This window comes from Physella acuta, unplaced genomic scaffold, assembly GCF_028476545.2.
Source record: "Physella acuta isolate Inbredline_101_S28 unplaced genomic scaffold, ASM2847654v3 ptg000923l, whole genome shotgun sequence".
Classification (NCBI taxonomy): domain Eukaryota; kingdom Metazoa; phylum Mollusca; class Gastropoda; family Physidae; genus Physella; species Physella acuta.
Window position 1 is genome coordinate 101,719 of NW_026732440.1, and position 25,374 is coordinate 127,092.

At 35.3% G+C, this 25,374-nt stretch overlaps 2 protein-coding genes across 2 annotated transcripts; one reads left to right on the forward strand and one right to left on the reverse strand.

The window, feature by feature from the left end:
* The first annotated feature begins 1,112 nt into the window (after positions 1 to 1,112).
* On the forward strand, positions 1,113 to 13,878 carry LOC131953450 (hemicentin-2-like). The gene is made up of 7 exons (XM_059316634.1): positions 1,113 to 1,128; positions 4,274 to 4,446; positions 5,273 to 5,417; positions 5,993 to 6,181; positions 10,483 to 10,581; positions 11,164 to 11,255; positions 12,446 to 13,878. Exons 1-7 carry the CDS (start codon positions 1,113 to 1,115, stop codon positions 12,704 to 12,706), a joined length of 975 nt encoding a protein of 324 aa, XP_059172617.1. The 3' UTR covers positions 12,707 to 13,878.
* A 2,014-nt stretch (positions 13,879 to 15,892) lies between these two features.
* LOC131953445 (uncharacterized) lies at positions 15,893 to 19,134 on the reverse strand. Its single transcript, XM_059316629.1, has 7 exons — positions 19,018 to 19,134; positions 18,083 to 18,207; positions 17,565 to 17,657; positions 17,083 to 17,208; positions 16,622 to 16,724; positions 16,312 to 16,423; positions 15,893 to 16,149 (listed from the first exon to the last, which is right to left on the reverse strand). Exons 2-7 carry the CDS (start codon positions 18,180 to 18,182, stop codon positions 16,099 to 16,101), a joined length of 585 nt encoding a protein of 194 aa, XP_059172612.1. The 5' UTR covers positions 18,183 to 18,207; positions 19,018 to 19,134; the 3' UTR covers positions 15,893 to 16,098.
* Positions 19,135 to 25,374: the final 6,240 nt, after the last annotated feature.

Genomic DNA, 25,374 nt, shown 5'->3' on the forward strand with positions numbered 1-25,374 from the left:
GAAACAGTCTTTTTGATTGAACAAAGTGTTGATGTTCCACTACCGTGTTATTTGTAACATTGTGTAGCGCTTTGTGGTTTCAAAGGTCAGGGGATTTTTTTTTAATTCTCTGAACAGTTCTCGAGGGTATTGGGTTCTAATTGTAGTTAGTTGGTTATATGTTGTATTATTGAAGACTACATATTTTCTCTCGTGCTTATTGTTTGCCTATTTTGTTTAACGTTTTTTTTTTAAACCCTTGCATTTGTTTCATACAAGCTTTTGGTTTTGTTTTAATTATGTCATATCAACGCATGGAAAAATTAGTTTACCGAATATAAAAAAGTATATTGGAGGTATTTTAGTTTTGACTTATTGAGAGAAACAAAAAGCAGGAGTCAACTAAATTCAATACGAACCCTAATGGTTTAGACCTAGGCTATTTAAACCAGTCGGAGACGTAGTTTTCTCTGTTGAAACTATTTAAACTATCAACGGCTGAGAGTGCATGTTAGTTTTGTTACGAATAATTTCTAGAAATTTGCTGTCTGCCCATGTTTTTATAAGAAGATGGCTACAAGCATTACACCACAAAGCCATTTAAAATTTCTTAAAGTCACTAGGCATAAGTAGCCTAATTATATAAGTTAAATGTCAATCAACACAGTCACAAGAAAATGTATCAGTCATAAACCAGTGCAACAGTCACTGAAACACAGTTATAAGATCTAAAGAGCAGACAGTTTTCATTCTAAGCTATTTTGTTTTTTCGTCATGGCTGGCGATGCCCCTGAGCAGTTGTAAATAAAATCATTGTAGGCATGCGTCGGACAGCATCAGTCATCACATCAACTCATATACACGGGGGGGGGTATGTAAGGTGACATATGACATAAACTGATGCAGAAATGGGAGGGGTTTAAGTAAGGTGACACATGACATAAACTCAAGCAGAAGTGGGAGGGTGGAAGGTAACACATGACATAAACTCAAGCAGAATTGGGAGGGGTTTTAGTAAGGTGACACATGACATACTCAAGCAGAAATGGGAGGGGTGGAAGGTAACAGATGACATAAACTCAGGCAGGAATGGGAGGGGTGGAAGGTAACACATGACATAAACTCAGGCAAAAATGGGAAAGGTGGAAGGTAACACATGACATAAACTCAGGCAGAAATGGGAGGGGTGGAAGGTAACACATGACATAAACTCAGGCAGAAATGGGAGGGGTGGAAGGTAACACATGACATAAACTCAGGCAAAATGGAAGGGGTTTAAGTAAGGTGACACATGACATAAACTCCGGCAGAAACTGTAGTTGTTTCATGAAGGTGACACATGGCGTTGTTTATTTTGTTTGCTACAAAAGGTCTTAGCTCTCCAGCAGTCGTCTGCTAATCTCACCAGTAGTTCTCTTCCCACCCACTTCTCCCTTTCGCAACCCATCCCCTCCACATGACTCGAAACTGATTCCGATTGAAAGCGTAAAATAAAATCAATACTCAGCTAGTTTATCAGCCTGTCGCTGTGGGTTTTTTTTTACTGTATTTACTGTTGATAGGCCAGAATTTTAAAGCTTCTCTACTTAAAGTAGACTTACAAAGGCACAAATTTTACTGTATCTACTGTTGATAGGCCAGAATTTTAAAGCTTCTCTACTTAAAGTAGACTTAAAAAGGCACACATTTTACTGTATCTACTGTTGATAGGCTAGAATTTTAAAGCTTCTCTACTTAAAGTAGACTTACAAAGGCACACATTTTACTGTATCTACTGTTGATAGGCCAGAATTTTAAAGCTTCTCTACTTAAAGTAGACTTACAAAGGCACACATTTTACTGTATCTACTGTTGATAGGCTAGAATTTTAAAGCTTCTCTACTTAAAGTAGACTTACAAAGGCACACATTTTACTGTATCTACTGTTGATAGGCTAGAATTTTAAAGCTTCTCTACTTAAAGTAGACTTACAAAGGCACACATTTTTTACTGTATCTGCTGTTGATAGGCTAGAATTTTAAAGCTTCTCTACTTAAAGTAGACTTACAAAGGCACACATTTTTTACTGTATCTGCTGTTGATAGGCTAGAATTTTAAAGCTTCTCTACTTAAAGTAGACTTACAAAGGCACACATTTTTTACTGTATTTACTATTGATAGGCTAGAATTTTAAAGCTTCTTTACTTAAAGTAGACTTATAAAGACACACTTTTTACTGTTGATAGGTAAGAATTTTTAAGCTTCTCTACCTAAAGTAGACTTACAAAGACACTTTTTACTGTTGATCGGCAAGAATTTTAAAGCTTCTCTACTTAAAGTAGAGTTACAAAGGCACACATTTTTACTGTATTTACTGTTGATCGGCAAGAATTTTTAAGCTTCTCTGCTTAAAGTAGACTTACAAAGACACAATTTTTACTGTCTCACATAGTGATGGCTAGAATTTTAAAGCTACTCTACTTATAAAGGACCTACAGAGGGGTTACATTTTTATTGGACATTTCCGTAAACAGAACAAAATAAATCGACCTAGATCTAGTTGAAGTTATCTCGTAAAGAGACTAACAGCGCTATCATCAGTCTTGAGGTCGCACCATCTGTCATGGCCAGGTAACAGTTTTAAGGAAGCGCTTAACTGTCTATATGGGGAAAAACCTCTTGGCGAGAAATCTAAGCGCAGATGATAGAATAATATCTGCCACTTATCGCATTAGCCTCAGGTATTATTGTTTCATCTTTTAGAAGATCTATCGCTCCTTTATGTATCTTAATTGGCTTATAGCTAACCTTATATTTTATCATGTTCATCTTTATTTAGCAAATATAGTTTAAAATGTTTCTGATTAACAGAAATTATGTAAAATTTCCCTGAGTTTGTCAGGTAAACTTAAAATTCAAAGGAAAGGAATTTTATCTTCAAAAACTTTAAATTTTTTGTTTGTTTCATAGTTAACCTTTCTTGAAATGTTGGTTTTGTATTTATAATTTTAAAAATATAAGGATAAAAAGAAACCCCATTGGGAATTAAACATTGTTATCCTACTGGCAATATCCGTTGAAAATAGCTTAAAGTCTGGTACTTATAATGATAGCATACTTCTAATGATCAGAATGTTAGCATACTTCTAATGTGCAGAATGTTAGCATACCTTTAATGTGCAGAATGGTAGCATACATCTAATGTGCAGAATGTTAGCATACATCTAATGTGCAGAATGTTAGCATACTTCTAATGTGCAGAATGTTAGCATACTTCTAATGTGCAGAATGTTAGCATACTTCTAATGTGTAGAATGTTAGCATACTTCTAATGTGCAGAATGTTAGCATACTTCTAATGTGCATAATGTTAGCATACTTCTAATGTGCACAATGTCAACATACTTCTAATGTGAAGAATGTTAGCATACTATAATGTGCAGAATGATAGCATACATCTGATGTGTAGAATGTTAGCACACTTTAATGTGTAGAATGTTAGCATACTCTAATGTGTAGAATGTTAGCACACTTTAAAGTGCAGAATGTTAGCATACTTCTAATGTGCAGAATGTTAGCATACCTTTAATGTGCAGAATGTTAGCATACTTCTAATGTGCAGAATGTTAGCATACTCTAATGTGTAGAATGTTAGAATCCTTAGACAACTTAGAGTGGAATACAGTAACTTGACTGACAACTCTGTCATCTTCGACGTTTTAACTATTAAATTCAGACGTTTATAGAATTATCGTTTGAATCTTAGAGAAAAGCGTTTATGGAATATTGGAAATAGCTCATCAAACTATCATAATAATGTTTTTAAAAGTCGATATTCAATTTCGGGAGACCAAATATGTGCCTCGTCTGTATTGGACTCGATACATTTTAAAAAATGTTAAAATATAAATCCAGTAACTGTATGAAAGGAACCAGCTATATTTTTTACAGTGTAGTAACTTAGTGAAAACAATTTATCTAAACAAAAACAATATTTAAAGATTATTTTGCTTAGTGTTATACAGTTAGTTGCGTTTTATCCGGGTTTATTTCGGGTCGGAGAAGGTATTGATCAACTCCAAAAGTTGAGTGTGCATGTTCGCATCTGGATGTTTGCTTTGGGTGCGATTTCTACATTGCTGGGAGCAGTATACCAAGATTTTATTTTCCTATTTTTTTCTACTTATACTTAAAATCTAAATGTTATAAATAAAATAAAATCCCTATACATTTGACAAAATGGTTGTATAAGATGTTAAATATACAAACCACTAAAAATTAACTTTAATTATGTTTTAATTATTTACTTTCCTAAGCTATCGGTCAAACTGGTCAAGAACAGTTTGTCCCAGAGCCAGTTGTCCCAGAACCACAACCAAGGTTCTACCAAAGCGGGAAACAGTTGGTAATCACATGCAGTTCAACGTCAGATAAAGCTGTCTCCATAGAAATAAGAGGCTCCACATCGTTCGACAAAACTCAGTTCTTGGTAGGTATGGCAACGTCACAGGGCTGGATGTACTCTACATTGATTGTATATCATTTTCTGTCACTCAAGTCTAAGTATTTATTTAGTTTATCGCGTACAAGAGTTGTTTAGTCAGTCACATGTGGGTCTACAACAAATTCCCGAAAGACACTTGCCCTAAGGCCGTTTTCCCGATTGAACAGACGGACAGATAGATACATATATTAGATACATACAAACATAAATACATAAATAAATAAATACATACATACATACATACATACATACATACATACATACATACATACTTACATACATACATACATACATACATACATACATACATACATACATACATACATACATACATACATACATACATACATACATACATACATACATACATACATACATACATACATACATACATACATACATACATACATACATACATACATACATACATACATACATACATACATACATACATACATACATACATACATACACACATACATACATACGTAAACTACATACGTACATAAACATACACATACACCTAATTACACACACACACACACACACATATATATATATATATATATATATATATATATATATATATATATATATATATATATATATGTGTGTGTGTGTGTGTGTGTTATTTTGCTATATTAGTTTATGATATAAATGTATGGGTATTCTAGATAATATTATTTGCTGATTTTAATAATTGTGCCACACATAACAGGAAATACTCTCAAATATGTATAATTAAGCAACCAAACATACACAAGTTTTTGGCATTCGTTGAAAACCTTTAATATTTTTTCTTTGTTTTTAGCACAATTACACAACCGAAATGGTCGACGACAAAGTTAAAAGCACGCTACAGCTGACCAAATCAGTTGCATCGTCGGAAGACGCTCAAATCTATATCTGTATGGTTAATTCTGCCACCGCTCAAATTATCTTCAACATGTTTGATGGTAAGTCTTTGTTGTCGTTCTGTTATCTTCAACATTTTTGACGGTAAGTCGTTGTGTTACCCTAAGCATGTTTGATGGTAAGTCTTTTTTGTCGCTTAAACATACTTGGTGGTAGGCCTACGTCTTTGTTATCGCTTTTGTTAACCTCACAATGTTTGATGGTACGTCTTTGTTGTCGCTTCTGTTAATCTCACAATAGTTGGTGGTGCTTCTTTGTTGTCGCTTTTGTTAACCTCACAATATTTGGTGGTTCGTCTTTGTTGTCCAACTATTTCTTCTGTTACGTCATTGTTGTCCGATTTAAGCACCAAAATCGATATCCTAGCCACTCTTGAATTTGACTGAGTCTGACGGATTACAAATAAAAGAGTAAAGAAGATTGCACAATCGCTTCATATGAAAAAATCTTGACTTGAATATCCCCTATTCCATTTAACTATTCAAAAACGAATTATATTCGACGGTTTTCGGTAGCCTTTCTTTTTGTTGTCAGTTAATAAAAAATAACACCATATTGGTAACTAATTTGTAACGTCAATTTTGAATGTATATTTAGTTTTTTGTTGTGTCTGCAGTTTTCCTGCGTAATGCCAACATCACCGGCCTCCCACCCACCACATTAAGGTGTGAACCAGAGTTCCTTTCTGCTGCCTTTCCGTCCATTCACTGGTACAGAGATGGGATGGAGTTGTCCAGCATAGCCCATTTGAAGGATCGGATTCAATTCGGCCAAAACAATCAAACTGTGGAGTTTATAAAACCCGGTAAAATTAATTAGTAAAATACTTTAGTATGGTGGTGTAACTGGGCTACTGGGTCAAGCAGGTAGACCCGTTGATACCGGGCAGATGAGGCTCGATAGCTGGGGACTGCAACTCTTCATGGAGAGACGACTCCAAAATCAAACAACTGCTGCCTTGTAGTTTGTTATGGATTGGACAAAGGCTATGGAAGCAAATCCAAAAAAGGCAGGCTGAAATCGGAGTCATAGGCTTATATGGCGCATAACCAGTTGACACGTATACTTAATTGTGTTGGAGGAAATCCCTTCCAACACTAAAATTAAGATCGAAGAAAAAGAAAAAAGAAGGCCCGTAAATTAAACCTCAACCAACCAATCAGAAGAAGGCATGTGACTGATCTGTCACGTGGGTTTAAAACCACGAGGTCGCAGTCGGAAAAGTCGTAGAAATAAAATAACGATATGATTTTAATTTTTAACAATAGAAAATAAGCAGGCTAAAATTATTTAACAATAGAACACAAGCAGGGTAAGATTATTTTAACACTCCAAATTAGCTATTTAGTTAAATATTTTAAATTTTCAGTGACAGAAAATTGTTATATATTTAGTAATTTCGTAAAATACCGTCATATATTTAGTCATTTTGGAATATACTTAAATATGTTTACCCATTAGGTAAAACACTCTAAAATGTTTAATGCAAGATTTTGCAATAAATAAACTTTCAAAATGTACACAGAGAAATATTTTCTGCAGATGTTCTCATGTTCACAAATGTTTAAATCTACTCCACATTTCTGTGTAACCGGTGAATCAGTTCCTGCACTTAAAACCTAGCCAAAGTAAACATTCTACGATACATCTGTGTGTAGCTAAAGAATCTGTTCCTAAAATGCAAACATAAGCTAAATGAAACAGTTGTTAAAATTTTTGATAAAATGGGACAAAAAACAAACAGTCAGTAGAGAGAAACAACATAATATTTTAGCTGTATGAACTGTGAAGATTTTAGATGTATGAACTGTGAAGATTTTAGATGTATGAACTGTGAAGATTTTAGATGTATGAACTGTGAAGATTTTAGATGTATGAACTGTGAAGATTTTAGATGTATGAACTGTGAAGATTTTAGATGTATGAACTGTGAAGATTTTAGATGTATGAACTGATAAGATTTTAGATGTATGAACTGTGAAGATTTTAGATGTATGAACTGTGAAGATTTTAGATGTATGAACTGTGAAGATTTTAGATGTATGAACTGTGAAGATTTTAGATGTATGAACTGTGAAGATTTTAGATGTATGAACTGTGAAGATTTTAGATGTATGAACTGTGAAGATTTTAGATGTATGAACTGTGAAGATTTTAGATGTATGAACTGTGAAGATTTTAGATGTATGAACTGTGAAGATTTTAGATGTATGAAGTGAAGATTTTAGATGTATGAACTGTGAAGATTTTAGATGTATGAACTGTGAAGATTTTAGATGTATGAACTGTGAAGATTTTAGATGTATGAACTGTGAAGATTTTAGATGTATGAACTGTGAAGATTTTAGATGTATGAACTGTGAAGATTTTAGATGTATGAACTGTGAAGATTTTAGATGTATGAACTGTGAAGATTTTAGATGTATGAACTGTGAAGATTTTAGATGTATGAACTGATAAGATTTTAGATGTATGAACTGTGAAGATTTTAGATGTATGAACTGTGAAGATTTTAGATGTATGAACTGTGAAGATTTTAGATGTATGAACTGTGAAGATTTTAGATGTATGAACTGTGAAGATTTTAGATGTATGAACTGTGAAGATTTTAGATGTATGAACTGTGAAGATTTTAGATGTATGAACTGTGAAGATTTTAGATGTATGAACTGTGAAGATTTTAGATGTATGAACTGTGAAGATTTTAGATGTATGAACTGTGAAGATTTTAGATGTATGAACTGTGAAGATTTTAGATGTATGAACTGTGAAGATTTTAGATGTATGAACTGTGAAGATTTTAGATGTATGAACTGTGAAGATTTTAGATGTATGAACTGTGAAGATTTTAGATGTATGAACTGATAAGATTTTAGATGTATGAACTGTGAAGATTTTAGATGTATGAACTGTGAAGATTTTAGATGTATGAACTGTGAAGATTTTAGATGTATGAACTGTGAAGATTTTAGATGTATGAACTGTGAAGATTTTAGATGTATGAGCTGTGAAGATTTTAGATGTATGAACTGTGAAGATTTTAGATGTATGAACTGTGAAGATTTTAGATGTATGAACTGTGAAGATTTTAGATGTATGAACTGATAAGATTTTAGATGTATGAACTGTGAAGATTTTAGATGTATGAACTGTGAAGATTTTAGATGTATGAACTGTGAAGATTTTAGATGTATGAACTGTGAAGATTTTAGATGTATGAACTGTGAAGATTTTAGATGTATGAACTGTGAAGATTTTAGATGTATGAACTGTGAAGATTTTAGATGTATGAACTGTGAAGATTTTAGATGTATGAACTGTGAAGATTTTAGATGTATGAACTGTGAAGATTTTAGATGTATGAACTGTGAAGATTTTAGATGTATGAACTGTGAAGATTTTAGATGTATGAACTGTGAAGATTTTAGATGTATGAACTGTGAAGATTTTAGATGTATGAACTGTGAAGATTTTAGATGTATGAACTGTGAAGATTTTAGATGTATGAACTGTGAAGATTTTAGATGTATGAACTGATAAGATTTTAGATGTATGAACTGTGAAGATTTTAGATGTATGAACTGTGAAGATTTTAGATGTATGAACTGTGAAGATTTTAGATGTATGAACTGTGAAGATTTTAGATGTATGAACTGTGAAGATTTTAGATGTATGAACTGTGAAGATTTTAGATGTATGAACTGTGAAGATTTTAGATGTATGAACTGTGAAGATTTTAGATGTATGAACTGTGAAGATTTTAGATGTATGAACTGTGAAGATTTTAGATGTATGAACTGTGAAGATTTTAGATGTATGAACTGTGAAGATTTTAGATGTATGAACTGTGAAGATTTTAGATGTATGAACTGTGAAGATTTAAGATGTATGAACTGTGAAGATTTTAGATGTATGAACTGTGAAGATTTTAGATGTATGAACTGTGAAGATTTTAGATGTATGAACTGTGAAGATTTTAGATGTATGAACTGTGAAGATTTTAGATGTATGAACTGTGAAGATTTTAGATGTATGAACTGTGAAGATTTTAGATGTATGAACTGTGAAGATTTTAGATGTATGAACTGTGAAGATTTTAGATGTATGAACTGTGAAGATTTTAGATGTACGAACTGTGAAGATTTTAGATGTATGAACTGTGAAGATTTTAGATGTATGAACTGTGAAGATTTTAGATGTATGAACTGTGAAGATTTTAGATGTATGAACTGTGAAGATTTTAGATGTATGAACTGTGAAGATTTTAGATGTATGAACTGTGAAGATTTTAGATGTATGAACTGATAAGGTTTTAGATGTATGAACTGTGAAGATTTTAGATGTATGAACTGTGAAGATTTTAGATGTATGAACTGTGAAGATTTTAGATGTATGAACTGTGAAGATTTTAGATGTATGAACTGTGAAGATTTTAGATGTATGAACTGTGAAGATTTTAGATGTATGAACTGTGAAGATTTTGGATGTATGAACTGTGAAGATTTTAGATGTATGAACTGTGAAGATTTTAGATGAATGAACTGTGAAGATTTTAGATGTATGAACTGTGAAGATTTTAGATGTATGAACTGATAAGATTTTAGATGTATGAACTGTGAAGATTTTAGATGTATGAACTGTGAAGATTTTAGATGTATGAACTGTGAAGATTTTAGATGTATGAACTGTGAAGATTTTAGATGTATGAACTGTGAAGATTTTAGATGTATGAACTGTGAAGATTTTAGATGTATGAACTGTGAAGATTTTAGATGTATGAACTGTGAAGATTTTAGATGTATGAACTGTGAAGATTTTAGATGTATGAACTGTGAAGATTTTAGATGTATGAACTGTGAAGATTTTAGATGTATGAACTGTGAAGATTTTAGATGTATGAACTGTGAAGATTTTAGATGTATGAACTGTGAAGATTTTAGATGTATGAACTGTGAAGATTTTAGATTATGAACTGTGAAGATTTTAGATGTATGAACTGTGAAGATTTTAGCTGTATGATAAGTAAACAAGATTTTAGCTGTAAAAAAGTCATATATTTAAAACGGTCAAAGATTCATAATCCTTAACAAAAGCTAATTCTTTCAGAGCCTCAGGATGGAGGGGTCTACATTTGTAGGATAACATTTTATGCTGATGATCTCACAGGGGGGCAGCAGATCTTTGAAGAACAGCTCTTTCTACAAGGTAATGACGTCATAATGTAGTTCTACAAGGTAATACAGGCATGACGTCATAGTGGGGTTCTATAAGGTAAAACAGGCATGATGTCATAGTTTGGTTCTACAAGGTAATACACGCATCAGAGGCGTAGCGACCCTTCCCGGCGCCAGGGGACAAACTTTCAATTTGCTACCCCCCCCCCCTCAAGCTTTCGATTTGCACCCCCCTCAAGCTTTTAATTTATTTTTCCAACCCATTTTGGCGCCCCCTAAGGTCGGCGCCCGGGGACATATGTTCCCCCCGCCCCCCCCCCCCTTCGTTACGCTTCTGACACGCATGGTGTCATATTTTGGTTGTACAAGGTAATACAGGCGTAAAATATTAAGGATGCAGATTCTTAAGAGAAACTGCTAATGATTATACACAACATATGCTTTGTTTACATTTTTGTTTTGTAATATTTGTATAGCTTTTCAAACATTAATCCATCCATAAATTATTAACCACCTTTCTTTTTTAAAAGAAAACTGATTCTTTCAACCTGTCTGTTGAATATTTCTGTGTGTGACTTATTTATCATATATTTTTATAATTTGTCTTGGCTAGCCAAACCTTTCATCAAACCAGAGAAATCAATGACTGTCACAAACACGTCCATAAGGCTACAGTGCCCGGCAGGGGGCTACCCCGAACCTCAGGTAATGTTTCTGGTGCCCCAGGTGCTGTTTACCTGGTCTCATGTGCGAAGGTAAAATTTGCCCGGAGTCTCATTACTTATTAAAATACATTGGTGCCAAGTTAATGGGATGCCCCAGGTGTCAGAAACAACTGTACACGTGGCTCCTATACTCGCGGTTCACTCGTGGCTCCCAGCCTCTCTACTCACGTACACCTGGCTCACATACACCTGGCTCACATACTCCTGGCTCATATATACCTGGCTTACATACACCTGGCTCATATACACCTGGCTCACATACTCCTGGCTCATATATACCTGGCTCATATAGGCCTACACCTGGCTCATATACACCTGGCTCACATACACCTGGCTCACATACACCTGGCTCACATACACCTGGCTCACATAGGCCTACACCTAGCTCACATACACCTGGCTCACATACACCTGGCTCACATACACCTGGCTCACATACACCTGGCTCACATACACCTGGCTCACATACACCTGGCTCACATACACCTGGCTCACATACACCTGGCTCACATAGGCCTGGCTCACATACACCTGGCTCATATACACCTGGCTCACATACACCTGGCTCATATACACCTGGCTCTCATACACCTGGCTCACATACACCTGGCTCACATACACCTGGCTCACATAGGCCTGGCTCACATACACCTGGCTCATATACACCTGGCTCACATACACCTGGCTCATATACACCTGGCTCTCATACACCTGGCTCACATACACCTGGCTCACATACACCTGGCTCACATAGGCCTACACCTAGCTCACATACACCTGGCTCACATACACCTGGCTCACATACACCTGGCTCACATACTCCTGGCTCAAATACTCATGGCTCACATACACCAGGCTCACATACTCATGGCTCACATACACCTGGCTCACATACACCAGGCTCACATACTCATGGCTCACATACACCTGGCTCACATACACCAGGCTCACATACTCCTGGCTCACATACTTGTGGCTCACATACTCCTGGCTCTCATACTTGTGTCTCACATCGTTGTGGATCCCTTGTTGTCAAACTTGTAGTTTCGACTACTACGTAAAGATTAAAAGTCTAATCCGTACACCAATCATTAACCACGGAACTTTTTTAATTGATTAAAACAACACCTACATACAATGAATCTACTGTAGGTTTGTTTTTTATCCCAGATATTTTGGCTGCGTGGCGCCAACGTGACTGAATCCTCAGACAGGGTCAAGCTGACTCCGATAGATGGCGTGCGATCTGCTCAACTGGAGGTGCTAAACCCTAAACCGGAAGACTACGGAACTTACGTCTGTACGGCGGAGAACTCCTTAGGAAAAGATGTCGCCACCTTCCATGCGACCATGGGAACCAGTAATTCCCAGATCGTCTCCCTTGAACTCCTGTATCTGATTTTGTTGTTGGTCGCTTGCTTCGCCACCTGAGCCAAACTCTAAAGCTTATTCCCATGTAATATGTTGTTTATTAATCAAGGGTTAAACGCTATTTGGTTTAAACTTGAAAAGGCTTAATTTATTTTTTTGAATATTTCAACCATTCACATTTTAAACAGTATAGTACTATGACCTTAAATCTATAAATATAATATCATAATACATTGCTAAATGATGACAATCTTTAGAAGTAGGCTGTACATAAATGTAGGCATGCCATTAAATTTGGAAAATGTGCCCAATTCTACAGATTTTCAATTTACAATGATGTTTTTACTCATTAAAATTTTTCATAAATTACGGTGCATTACGGTTGAATTTCGCCGTTTCTGACTAAAGATAAATTAAAAGCAATATTTTTTTCTATATATTACTATCTATGAATATTAATTTCCATCAAATATTTTCATCTGGTTCTTAATATTAATAATTCTATTATTTAGAACTACGATGGGTTATTTGGAAACCTTTAAATCTTTCATTTATTTGTTTCTGCTTAATTGTTTAATTACATGTCTCATATTAAGACAATAACAAAGGTATTCTTTTTCTGTATGTATCACAAAAGTGTAGATTAATTAGAAACAAATTCAAGTAAAATATATTCTGAATGCCTGTTAAAGGGGAGAGTAGTCTAGATTAGAGAAATACATTAAGTCCATAGTTCTCTCCCTTAAGTTGAAAACAAATGAAGTAACTCTTCAGAATCTGAGGTACCGCTCAAACAAATACATTTGCGCCCATCTTTAGATGTTGAACAGTGCTTTCTAAGTAAACAATGTGGATGAATGTGTTAAACTATACACGTCATGATCTGATTCCTCTTGTTTGTATCTTTCCAAGTCACTATCAAATTATTTTTATTGTAGCTTTACTTATATGCAGCTTTGCTTAGGATTGGCTTTAAATTGCGCGTAAATTCAATTAGAACTGCCTTAGATTTCAAGCAAATATTTATGTCTAGCTCAAGCTAAGCTGTGTATCGTATGCTGATGCTGATGCTCTACAGGCGTCCATGTTTTAAACTTTTTGTGAAACCATGTCAGTGACGCCATCTTGTTTTGTCTTAAATCAGGTCGAGGCTGTGACCCAAAAATATTTCAAATTTGTAATGTGTCTTTTTTAATGTAAACTTTGATATTAAAGGTGTTATCAATGTATCGTGTGCTACTGTTTTATAAACTCGAATGTTTTCACAAAGTATATCACACAGATACTGCATCAAACAAATACATACACACATAAACACATACACTACATACAAACACAACAACAAACAAAAACACCACACATGAACACTATATCAAAGTACACCACACATAAACACTGCATTCCAAAAGTACACCCCGAACGAAATTTTAAAAAAATTATGTTGTATATAGAAGATATATACCCCGTAAATTTAAGCGCTACCCAGAGAAAAATGTCTGAAAGAAACACTGATCATGAAGGCGTGAAAATATTCGGTAGTTTAACACAATTTCTTGTAGATGAAAATATCTCTTGTATAACTAGTTACACTGATATACATAGGTACAGTGGTACCTGGACATTATAGTGCTCTAATTGGATCTGTGATATCCATAAATACGATAGTACCTGGATTAGTGCCCTAAACATTAGACTACTCTAGTAGGATCTGTGATATCCATAAATACGATAGTACCTGGATTAGTGCCCTAAACATTAGACTACTCTAGTAGGATCTGTGATATCCATAAATACGATGGTACCTGGATTAGTGCCTTGGACATTAGAGTGCTCTAATTGGATCTGTGATATCCATAAATACGGTGGTACCTGGATTAGTGCTCTGGACATTAGAGTACTCTAATAGGTTCTGTTATATCCATAAATACGGTGGTACCTGGATTAGTGCCCTGGACATTAGAGTACCCTAAACGGATCGGCCTATCGGCTGCCTGCACATGAAAATTAAGCGAAAGTTTAAAAAAAATGTACAATAGCACTCAGTTCAGTGAACTCTTTAAGTTCTGCTCATTTCAGGAATAAAGTGTAGCGTAAAGAGTGTAACGAGTCAGTGAATTTAATGACAGGAAGGGCTTAGGAGTAATGAGTTTAACGAAGTTAACTCCTCCACCTTACAGAATCTTGAGTAAGCTCAAGTGGGTTTTTTTTAAAGGAAAATATACTTTTTATAAACCGGTATAACTTTGTTAATGCTTACATGACCTTCTTTATGTTTTTATACAATGTTTATCTTTTATAGGTTTGCATATAGAGAGCTGAAACGGATTAAAGACATTTCGATTTATTTTATTGTGGAAATATGGTGCTAGATACTAGAAAATTGAGGTACAAGTACTGAACTTGATTCAGCCAAAAAATATATCTGATACGTTTGGTAAAAACAATTTAAAGTTTGATATACCTTAACAAAATGTGGAGTTGATAAGAAAATTAATTTTATCGATGTTGTCGCCCTTTACCATATCGTAATCAATCGACAAGTGACAATTTATAGGGCGTGTAAGTCTCGGTCTCTCTCACTTAAAATTCGAAATCTCGTTAGCCAGGGAAAGATAAAATATACATCTAACTAATTAATTGTTTGGAACATGATTCCACATTGATAACAAACAAAAAATTGGTTTGAAAAATACTAGCTGGCAAATACTTGGACGAGAAGTTGGTGACCTACTTACAAGTGCTAAGTTAGCAGTACACAATTTTAATTATTTTTTTTTGATAAAGTTAAAAAAAAAATTTTAATAGGTGTTTAATACTGTATTAAGGGTGCCAATGATAACTACTCAGAAATTACTGTTTTATTTTAAAAATGTGTTCATTGATAGATTTTTGACGCTTTGTGTACCCCGCTTTCCACCTCATCTCTCATCAAACGTCAGACCTCCTTAAAATGGGTGACACTTCAGCCTTGACCCTTACCGCTAAATTTCAGTTTGTCTGATGTGATTTTTGTTGTTGTTTTTTTTTTTTTTTTTAAACTATTCCCTGGTTTCTCAAATATAATCTGCCTGAGACGAGATCTGGTAAACTGTTAAATTTGCACAACAATTTACAAATGAGTCTTTTTAAAAATGCGAAATAACTGCTAAAATCAGATTAAAAAGTTAAATATTTTTAGGAAATAATAACCTACGTACACAGCATCCAATTACTTTCGTTAAAAAATAATTTAAAAACGCTAGTCAATAAAGTTTGTCTTTTTTTATTGTTCGGTACTTGTTGTTAGTCTGATCTAACCGGAAGTTGTTACAGAGCTAGTTAGAACATAAGGTGGTGAATTTTCTTTTCTTTGACTTCAAATTTCTTTAGTTCTTTCAATAAATGTTTCTTTTGATTGCACAGAGATGATAGCCGCCATATCAATATCTTGTTCCAAAATGTTACACAATGTTCTAGAAAGGTCTGGGAGTTGAAGTTGTTTTTGGAGCTTCAAAATCCACAGCCTGAAATATATTTTTGTATTATATATACATGTATATATATATATATATATATATATATATATATATATATATATGTAAATATGTAAATATGGATATAAGCTTATATCAATGTATCTGCCGCTGTTCATGTACAAATATTGTTAGATAAATAAATAGCCCTACCTTGTAAGGATCCATTCTGTTACACCTGACCAGTTCATCGCTCGGAATCTTATTTATGTAAGGTTCGGTCAGATAGATACAGGCTCGGGATTTGGGAATAAAAAAGGATAATCTGCGGATTAAAATAAAGTTACATTATAAATAATTACCAAATACACATTTAAAGTGTAGATATAAATACGTTTATATATATATATATATATATATATATATATATATATATATATATATATATATATATATATATATATATATATATATATATCACTATGTATTGCTTTAATATTATTTGAAATCAAACCATGCTCACTTGGGGCAGTTCATTACGTATGATCTCTCGCTGACACACCAAATGTACTTCTTGCAAGTTCCGTTGACTGGAATGAACCCAGTAAATGTTCCGTCACAGAATGCTGAAAATAGAACAAACAAGTAAAAACTTTGATATTGTGAAAATACGTATTATGTTAAAGACTTTAGACAATTTTTTTAATTAACTTACCCTTTATACGGAACAGTTTTAAAAATATTTTTTATTAATGTATTATGTTAAAGTATGAGTTGGTTACGATTATCGAGATGAAATCAAAATGTACATTTTTTAATACTTTTTTTTTAACTTGAAATATAAAGTGGTTGAGATTATCGAGACTATATCAAGACTACACTTTAAACAAATTTTAATAATTACTTTAAACATAATACTTAAATTGAAAAATAAGCTGTTTAAAATTGTCGAGACTAAATGAAGAGTACGATATGTTTATTTACTTGGAATTGTTGGCTCAATTGGGACACAGTTTGGTAGAGGCGCCACTTGATCCTCCGGTACACAGTATCGCAAGTTTTTGTCGATCTTCCAACCTTCGGGGCAAGACATCAAGCAGATGGCTTTATCTGTGGGGAAAATATTTTTTTTTAAAAACCGTTACACAAGCACATTCTTTGATGTTCTTCTTCTTCATCGTTCTTAATTGTAATGTTGAACGGGATTTTCTACACCACAATTAAGTATTACGTTTCAGGATGCGATATGCCATATAGTCCGTTGACTCCGATTTCATCTGGATTTGCCTCCGTCGCCTCTGTCCATCCAAGAACAAGTTAAAAGGCAGCATTTTAAAATTTATTTTCGAGTTTTCTAGATGGGTTGCTTTCTCCAGCTATCAGGGGTTTGAACTCGATTTTGTCGGTTTAGCAGCCATGAGCTTTACCGGCCTGACCACATAAATCCCATAAAATAAAATATTTACCTTGGTCACAGAGGAGAAATCTAGTTTGGTCACATTTAGAATCATCCAGGGGAACAGCCCATGTGTCGTTGTACTTGCACATAGAGTTGTACTCTGTGATTAAAAGAAAAATATTTTCAAAAGAACATTTATTTAGTCTTATAAAATCGTTGGTAGTTAGTAGAGTTCATCTAATTTGTAGTCAAAACGTGTAATAAGAGCCTCATTTAGCTAATGTGCATGGCTATTATATAACCCGCATTTAAATGACATTGTAAAAGGAAAAATAGCTACACCAATTTAAGATCTTAACTGATTTCACAAGAGTTTGTCTCGCAACATGTTTATACGTTTAAAATATATCAAAGCGATAAATTGATTAAATATATATATGCTTTAATATCATTAAATGGCGGCAAGAGCAGGTAACGAGTAAAAATTACCTGGTTCTAAAAATTGCATGGATAATACATAAAATATATTTCTGTAAACTAAAATAGTATTTTTCTTGTTAACTAATGGTGTTATCACAAATTTACCTTGATTTTCTCCCCACAAAAACTGCAGGTCACCTGTCGTTGAACAGAACATGAGGGTAGCCGTGAAGATGGTTAGCGTTACTTGAAGAGTTGGGTTCATTTTTCTTGGTTTTCTTACTTCTTATCTGAATGTCAGATCAAGTCAATGTACAAAACAACAAAAAAATATCAACCACTAACATAGTATTTAACATCTTTTTTTAGAAAACAGAAACTACCTTTATAAAAACTATGTATGAAATATTTTTTTTTAATTATGAATTAAAAAAAACACTTTTATAAGATTTATAAAACGTTCTAACAGAATGATTTAAAAACCACTTTTGTAGGAGCTATGACAAGTTTTAACATAATGAATTAAAGACCACTTTTGTAAGAGCTATGAAAAGTTTTAACATTGAATTAAAAACCACTTTTGTAAGAGCTATGAAAAGTTTTAACAAATTAATTAAAAACCACTTTTGTAAGAGCGGGGAATTAAATGTTTTAATATAATGAATCAAAAACACCTATATAAAAGCTATGAAAAGTTTTAACAATGAATTAATAACCATTTTTGTAAGAGCTATGAAAAGTTTTAACAAATGAATTAAAAACCACTTTTGTAATAGCGGTGAATTAAATGTAATATAATGAATCAAAAACACCTATATAAGAGCTATGAAAAGTTTTAACTTAATAAATTAAAAACCACTTTTGTAAGAGCTATGAAAAGTTTTTAACAAATGAATTAAAAACCACTTTTGTAAGAGCGGTGAATTAAATGTTGTAGTATAATGAATCAAAAACACATATGTAAAAGCTATGAATAGTTTTAACTTAATGAATTAAAAACCACTTTTGTAAGAGCTATGAATGAAACTGAAGATATGGATCGATGTATAATCAAAGACCGATGTTCAATGACACATCGATCAGCCACAAACCTTGGGTACCTGACGAAAGTTGGTTCAGTCTTAGCCAGTCCTTGTCCGTCTACCTGTCAAGTTGAGGCTTATATAGCTTTACGTCATCGCCTCCGCCGTCTCCAGACACACCTGAGTATACATTTGACGTCACTGGGGATGGATGATATACGCGTCATTGGTCACGTCATCTTGAAGAGAATAATCCAACCGGAAATATCCTATTTGTTTAGGGCTCCCTTTTATGACGGTGTTGGCCTACGCGTTTCTCATTCATTTTGATGTGAACAGCGATACAAGGTGAACAGGTTGAATGTCATAAGCGAAGTTAGCACTAACAAGATTTTTAAAACGGTGGGTATACCTAAATGATGCCACACATTGGATGAATGATTGTCAAACGATCAGAGTTTCTTCCAGGCATCTCTTCGCAGGTAGGGGGGGGGGTTGCTCCCGAAGAAAGTCTCCTCCCCCCCCCCCCCCCCCCGAAAGAAATGGAATTTATATAGAAAATATATACTTAACCAGTGTCCGCCCCATCCCCCGGAAAATTTTGTCAAAGCATTGTTTTCTTACTGTTTTTTTTTTTAATTTATTTTTCAATTTACAATATTTATCTTAAAATCAATGTTATCGTCTTTTAAAGAAATTTACATTCAGGTTACAAAAGTACTTAACATTTTGCAAAAAAAGTGAACAACCCTTCCCCCCCCCCCCCCCCCCTCACCACTGTAACAGTTTCCTCATCATTTTCTTTTCATTCATTTTAACATGTCTCTTTTACACTTTATTCGGCGACAGTTGTTTTAATTTTATTTTACATTACAGTATCTCATCGGAGTCAAACCGCGCGTCGTATACCCTGGTCGCCCATCCATGTCGATCGTTTCTCTTCTTCCGTCTTGTGAGGCGGCACCTTAGTTTGCTCGACCAGTCTGACAGGTTAACTAAGTCAATAGTTTAATGGGTAAATCCGGGTCATGTTTCGTGCTAATTGTGGATATCCTCTACCGCCATGTTTTACCCCACCACATTTATGTTTCCTGCTTCTTGGGATATCTTTTCCTGCTTCCACCCACCCAGACTCTCTTGACAGCACCCACCAGACTTTCCTAAAACCGCCCACAGACTTTCCTGCCCCCACCCACCAGACTTTCTTAACCCCCACCCACCAGATTTTCTTAATCCCCACCCACCAGATTTTATTAATCCCCACCCACCAGACTTTCTTAACCCCCACCCACCAGACTTTCTTAACCCCCACCCACCAGATTTTCTTAATCCCCACCCACCAGATTTTCTTAAGCCCCACCCACCAGACTTTCTTAATCCCCACCGACCAGACTTTCTTAACCCCCACCCACCAGACTTTCCTACCCCCACCCACCCAAACTTTCCTATCCCCTCCCTCCAAACTTTCCTACCCCCACCCCCACACATCGGTTTCCTACCCCCACCCCACCACGCACCAGTTTCCTACCCCCACCACCACCCACCAGACTTTCCTACCCCTCAACCACTCAACTTTCCTACCCCTCCGCCATCCACCAAACTTTCCTACACCCACCCACCCAACTTCCCAGCCTTACACCCGCAAAACTCAGCCAATATTTGCCTGAAGCGGTGAATAATTTCTACAGGAAGTTAGGTGTGGTAGTTGTCAAACTGCAGAAAACAGCGCTAAAGATCCCACGTCTTTTGTGCACATCTCTATTGACTTAAACACATGACTGTAGACACAGGCTCTACGTTGTATTCACTCGCTACCTACAGATGAAATCATACCGTCTCATCGCTACTTTTAGAGATGAAAAATTGCACGCTATTTTTGGAAAAAAGAGTTACACATTTTACTCACTATATTTAGAGATGAAGTTACACATTTTACACGCTACTTTTAGAGATAAAAATTGCACGCTACTTTTAGCGATTAAATTACACATTTTATTCCCTACTTGGAGATGAAATTTAATTTTATACATTTTACTCGCTACTTTTAGAGATGAAGTTATACACTTCTCTTTTTTGTCCGCTTCTCTCCCTTGTCACTAAGATTTACACAATGTAGGATCCCTCTTCTAAACGATGCACTTGTAACTCTAGCCCACACAGTTACTCAAGTTTTCCATCTGTTTCTTTATTTTGTTCTTTTAGTATAGTATGTTTGTTGGATTTTGTTTAGTTTTTGTCTGTTTGGTACTATTTTAAAAGACATACGCACATAAACAAACATAGTTAGTTTCAAATTTATTTTTATCCTTTTAATATAGAATTATGTTTGTGTTGCTTTAATAATAGCAATGTTCTAAGCAAGAGAAAGAGTGAATTCAAAACGTTAATGTTACTGTGTCAGGTAGTATATATCTACATCTCTGTAGTAGGCAGCTAACATTTCAGGGAGGAAATGGCCCGTACTACAGCCAACCTTACTCCAAGGTCAAAAGACCGCAAATGGTAAAGCTTAAGTGTTTTTATATTAGAATTATTCAAAGTGATGTAACTGCGTTCAATGAATAGAAATACTTTGGTCCATAAGATCGCACCTATTAATAGGCTGTTGCAGGGGGAGGGCTATGTTGGCCCATCCTTACCCAAAGAAAATGTATTTACATATTTTGTAAAAATGTATGCCGTTCAAAATTTTTAAGCTAGCTAGCTCCCCCCCCCCCGTCCCCGTTCCTATATTATTGTAAATATCTAGCGACACCCCCCCCCCACCATCACCATCACCACCACCAAGACACACACACAAAGGATCAAAGACTACATCCGTCTATGCACATATTAAAGTTTTGTTTCGATGAAATTCCGAGAGATGCCCAATTTGTCTTTACCTTGTAATTTTCGTAACTCTCTCTATCTGCCATTATTTTATATATTACTTTATCGTGTACAACTATAGGGGAAGTGTTGTGATCGTGCGAAAATTAGAAATCCGGCAGATATTGACAGAGTTTAACGTTTTACACCTGCGCGAGTTCGAAAAGCCAAGTTTTCCTATGTTGTCTGTATGTATGTGTGTCAGTATTGTTTTAACTAGGTGGACTATATTCGTTTTATAAATATTAGATCTATTTCGCAGATTTCTATCAACTTTTGAGAAATTTCCATTAAATAGAAGTGCCACTGTTACCGGCATCTAAAAAAATATCAGATGGCATAGATGTAAAGGGATATCAAAGAGTAATTTTATCGTATGTGATGGATTAGGACCTCTTTGACGTATTGAAATATATATTGAAGGTGTTATATTTCACTTAGATTAAAACACAGTACTGGCTGTACCTAAATTTGGAAAATAAAACTACCACGCTAGAAAAAAAACTACTATTCCTATATATATTAAAATTTAATTTGTTTATTTCCTTTTAGTCGGAGTCAACTGGTCAGACGGCGCATTATAGGTTAACATGCATTACTTAAGTGTGGTGGATTGGAAATCACATCCAATATTACGATTAAAAACGAAGTAGAAGAAAGAAGAAGTATAAATATAGGGGGAAAAATTGTACACATTCATTTAGAAGTTCTTTATTCAACAGTCTAGTACTCGGCCTAGTTTAAGTATTAACCTTCCTCTTGCTAGAATTCCCATACTGCTAGTACCGTTTCAAACGAAGGCCGAGCCTGATCTAGTCTTTCTCGTCAGCTCATGATTTCTTGGCATAGTCTTCGGGCTGAAACAGAAGTTTCAAATGTTGAAATGTCGAAAATATTAAGCATCCCATTTCACGGCAGAAAAAAAAATTGTCTTTTTAAAATCATAATATTTACTGTTGAGAACATTTTCAAAATGTAGTTTAATTGTTAATAACACGCGACCGAGCAGAGGATGAGTTCTCGTCGTGTTACAGGGAACGTAAAGGCGGCCGGTCATAGAGCTGACACATTTCGCTTCAGGTCACGGTAAACAGGTGGACTCTACTTCACCTGCCCCATTGAATGTCAGGTCCGAAAGTGTATCTCTGTGTTGGTCAGCTAAAACCCCTTGCAAATTGCACGTTAATTATACATTGTTAGTGTATAAATAAAATTGAGCTAAACAATTAAAACACGTCAGTCTACTATAGCTTTCCTACAGATGCCTGAAATGCACCTTCCTGTGAAATGCTACTAATGGATATTTTGTCAACTGTGGTGTCAAATTGAAGTACAAATTGCTTTGTCTTCGCTATATTGGTCATAAATAAATATGTATATATATATATATATATATATATATATATATATATATATATATATATATATATATATATATATATAATGATTTACGGTATAATTGTCCTTTCTCTGGCATTCCTGCAACTCGGTTTCAGGTATATCATTGATGTAAGGATATTGTGTGCCAATACAGCCTTGACGAGACTTGATGTAGAAAGACAAGCTGTCGTGAAAATAGAAATTAACATGTTATATTTTACGAAAAGGTATTTGAATTATTTTAAAATATTTCGAAATATGTAAAAATGATTTTTTAAAACCTATAAATACAAAAATAAAACTTAATTTATTAAGTGTTTTTTTTTTAGTTTATAGTGGATATGTTTTAAAGAATATGTGTAAAAAAAGAAGTTATACTCTGCATAACAAATAACCTCCTAACATTACGGGATATACTTCATTAGGACTTGTTATTTCTTACTAGCGTACCCGTCGCGCGTTGCTGTGGTTTAGTTCTACGCATAGAGTGATGCAATATTTTATAGGGGTTCATCATTGTTTTCAAAACGGAGTTATTTAAATGCAAACAAGGTCGGGACTATATTAATGGAATTATAATTGTTGAGGGGCGTGTTTGTCCACACTGCCGCCTAGACGCCCTAGGGCGTACTGTATGTAGCCTAGAGTATATGTTAATCACCCTCCGTATTAGTAAGGTAGAACAAACCTCGACAAACGCCAGACTTTTAGAGGCGTTGCGAGAAGGGGCGCCGTACGCATAGCCATATTTGGTTTACTGATAGAATATAGTGTCCCATCGTGTTCGTATTGTAGAGGGCTTTTTAAAACTAAAACAGGGTGCTCCTGTTCATCCCAGAGGCGTAGCGAGAGGGGGGCGGGGGGTACGGACCGCACCGGGTGACACCATTTAGGGGGGTGACACCAAGGCAAAAAATAGCAAAATATATACAGAAAAACTTGAGGGGGGGTGGGTGCAAATCGAAAGTTTGAGGGGGGATGCTAATCGAAAGTTTGAAGGGGGGGGGGTTGCTAATAAAAAATTTGAAGGTTTGTCCCCGGGAAGGGTCGCTACGCCTCTGGGGGGACGGGACACCATTAAGTGCCGCACCGGGTGACACCCGACCTCGCTACGCCACTGGTTCATCCTACTGAAATGGCGCTGGCCGATGCGCCTGGTGCAGTTTGACCGTTGAATGAAGTAGTATCCCTGACCCCCTCTACAGGACCAACAATCAACTGATCCCAAGTACAAAGATAGCTACTCAGAACAGACCCACATCCTTTCATTTTTATATATAGACTAGCGTACCCGTCCCCCGCGCGTTGCCGCGGGGATAGAAGAAAGTTTGACGAAATGTATTAGAAGGATTTCACCAACGCGTTACCAATCATATGTTCTTAGACGCGTGGCCGTTTTTTCTAAAAGTGAGTTATTTTAAAAAAAAAAAAACAATGCCTGCGCTTCTATCATAAATATCGGGACACGGGTTTACCTACACTACCGCATGAAAACATTGAGTGTACATTAATCACTCACCGAAATAATATGGTAGAACACACTTCGGTGACCGCCTCTGTGTCAGAACGTAGAGGGGCGCTCTCAGGGCCCCCACCCTCCCCCCGATTACACTACCGCATAGGCGCGGCGTATTACCCCTGGCTCCTTAAAACTAACAGGCGCCATCGGCCAAATAGCATCCTGTTAATAATGATGCAGATTTCATCATTCGCTAATGTGACACAAATGATCAGGATTTTTTTCTTTAACACGTAAAAAAATTATTTGACGTGTTTTAAATATCAGTGTGACTGATGCAATATGCTAGCGTTACTAATGGTCTATTATTAGATGCTCGGTCTCAATTTCGGCCTGGATTGTCTAATAATAGATGCTTATTGCATCATTCGCAAAGTGACGAAACTCTACAGTAGGCTCCTCATATTCAAACAGTTATTTTTTTCATCTTTCGCAAGGTGACGAAACTGTACAGAAGGATTTCCTCGCGTTACAAAGTTATTTTTAGAAGCCTGTTGTAGTTTTACCGCTGAATATAGTAATACTCCTTACTCGCTATACAGGACGCTCGATTAACGGATGCCAAGTGCCAACATAGTCGCTCTAAAACTCTGGGCGCCAAACCGTGTATTGACGAAAGTTGTACCCTATATGGCGCCGCCCATAAGAAACTTTAGTTTTCTTTTTCG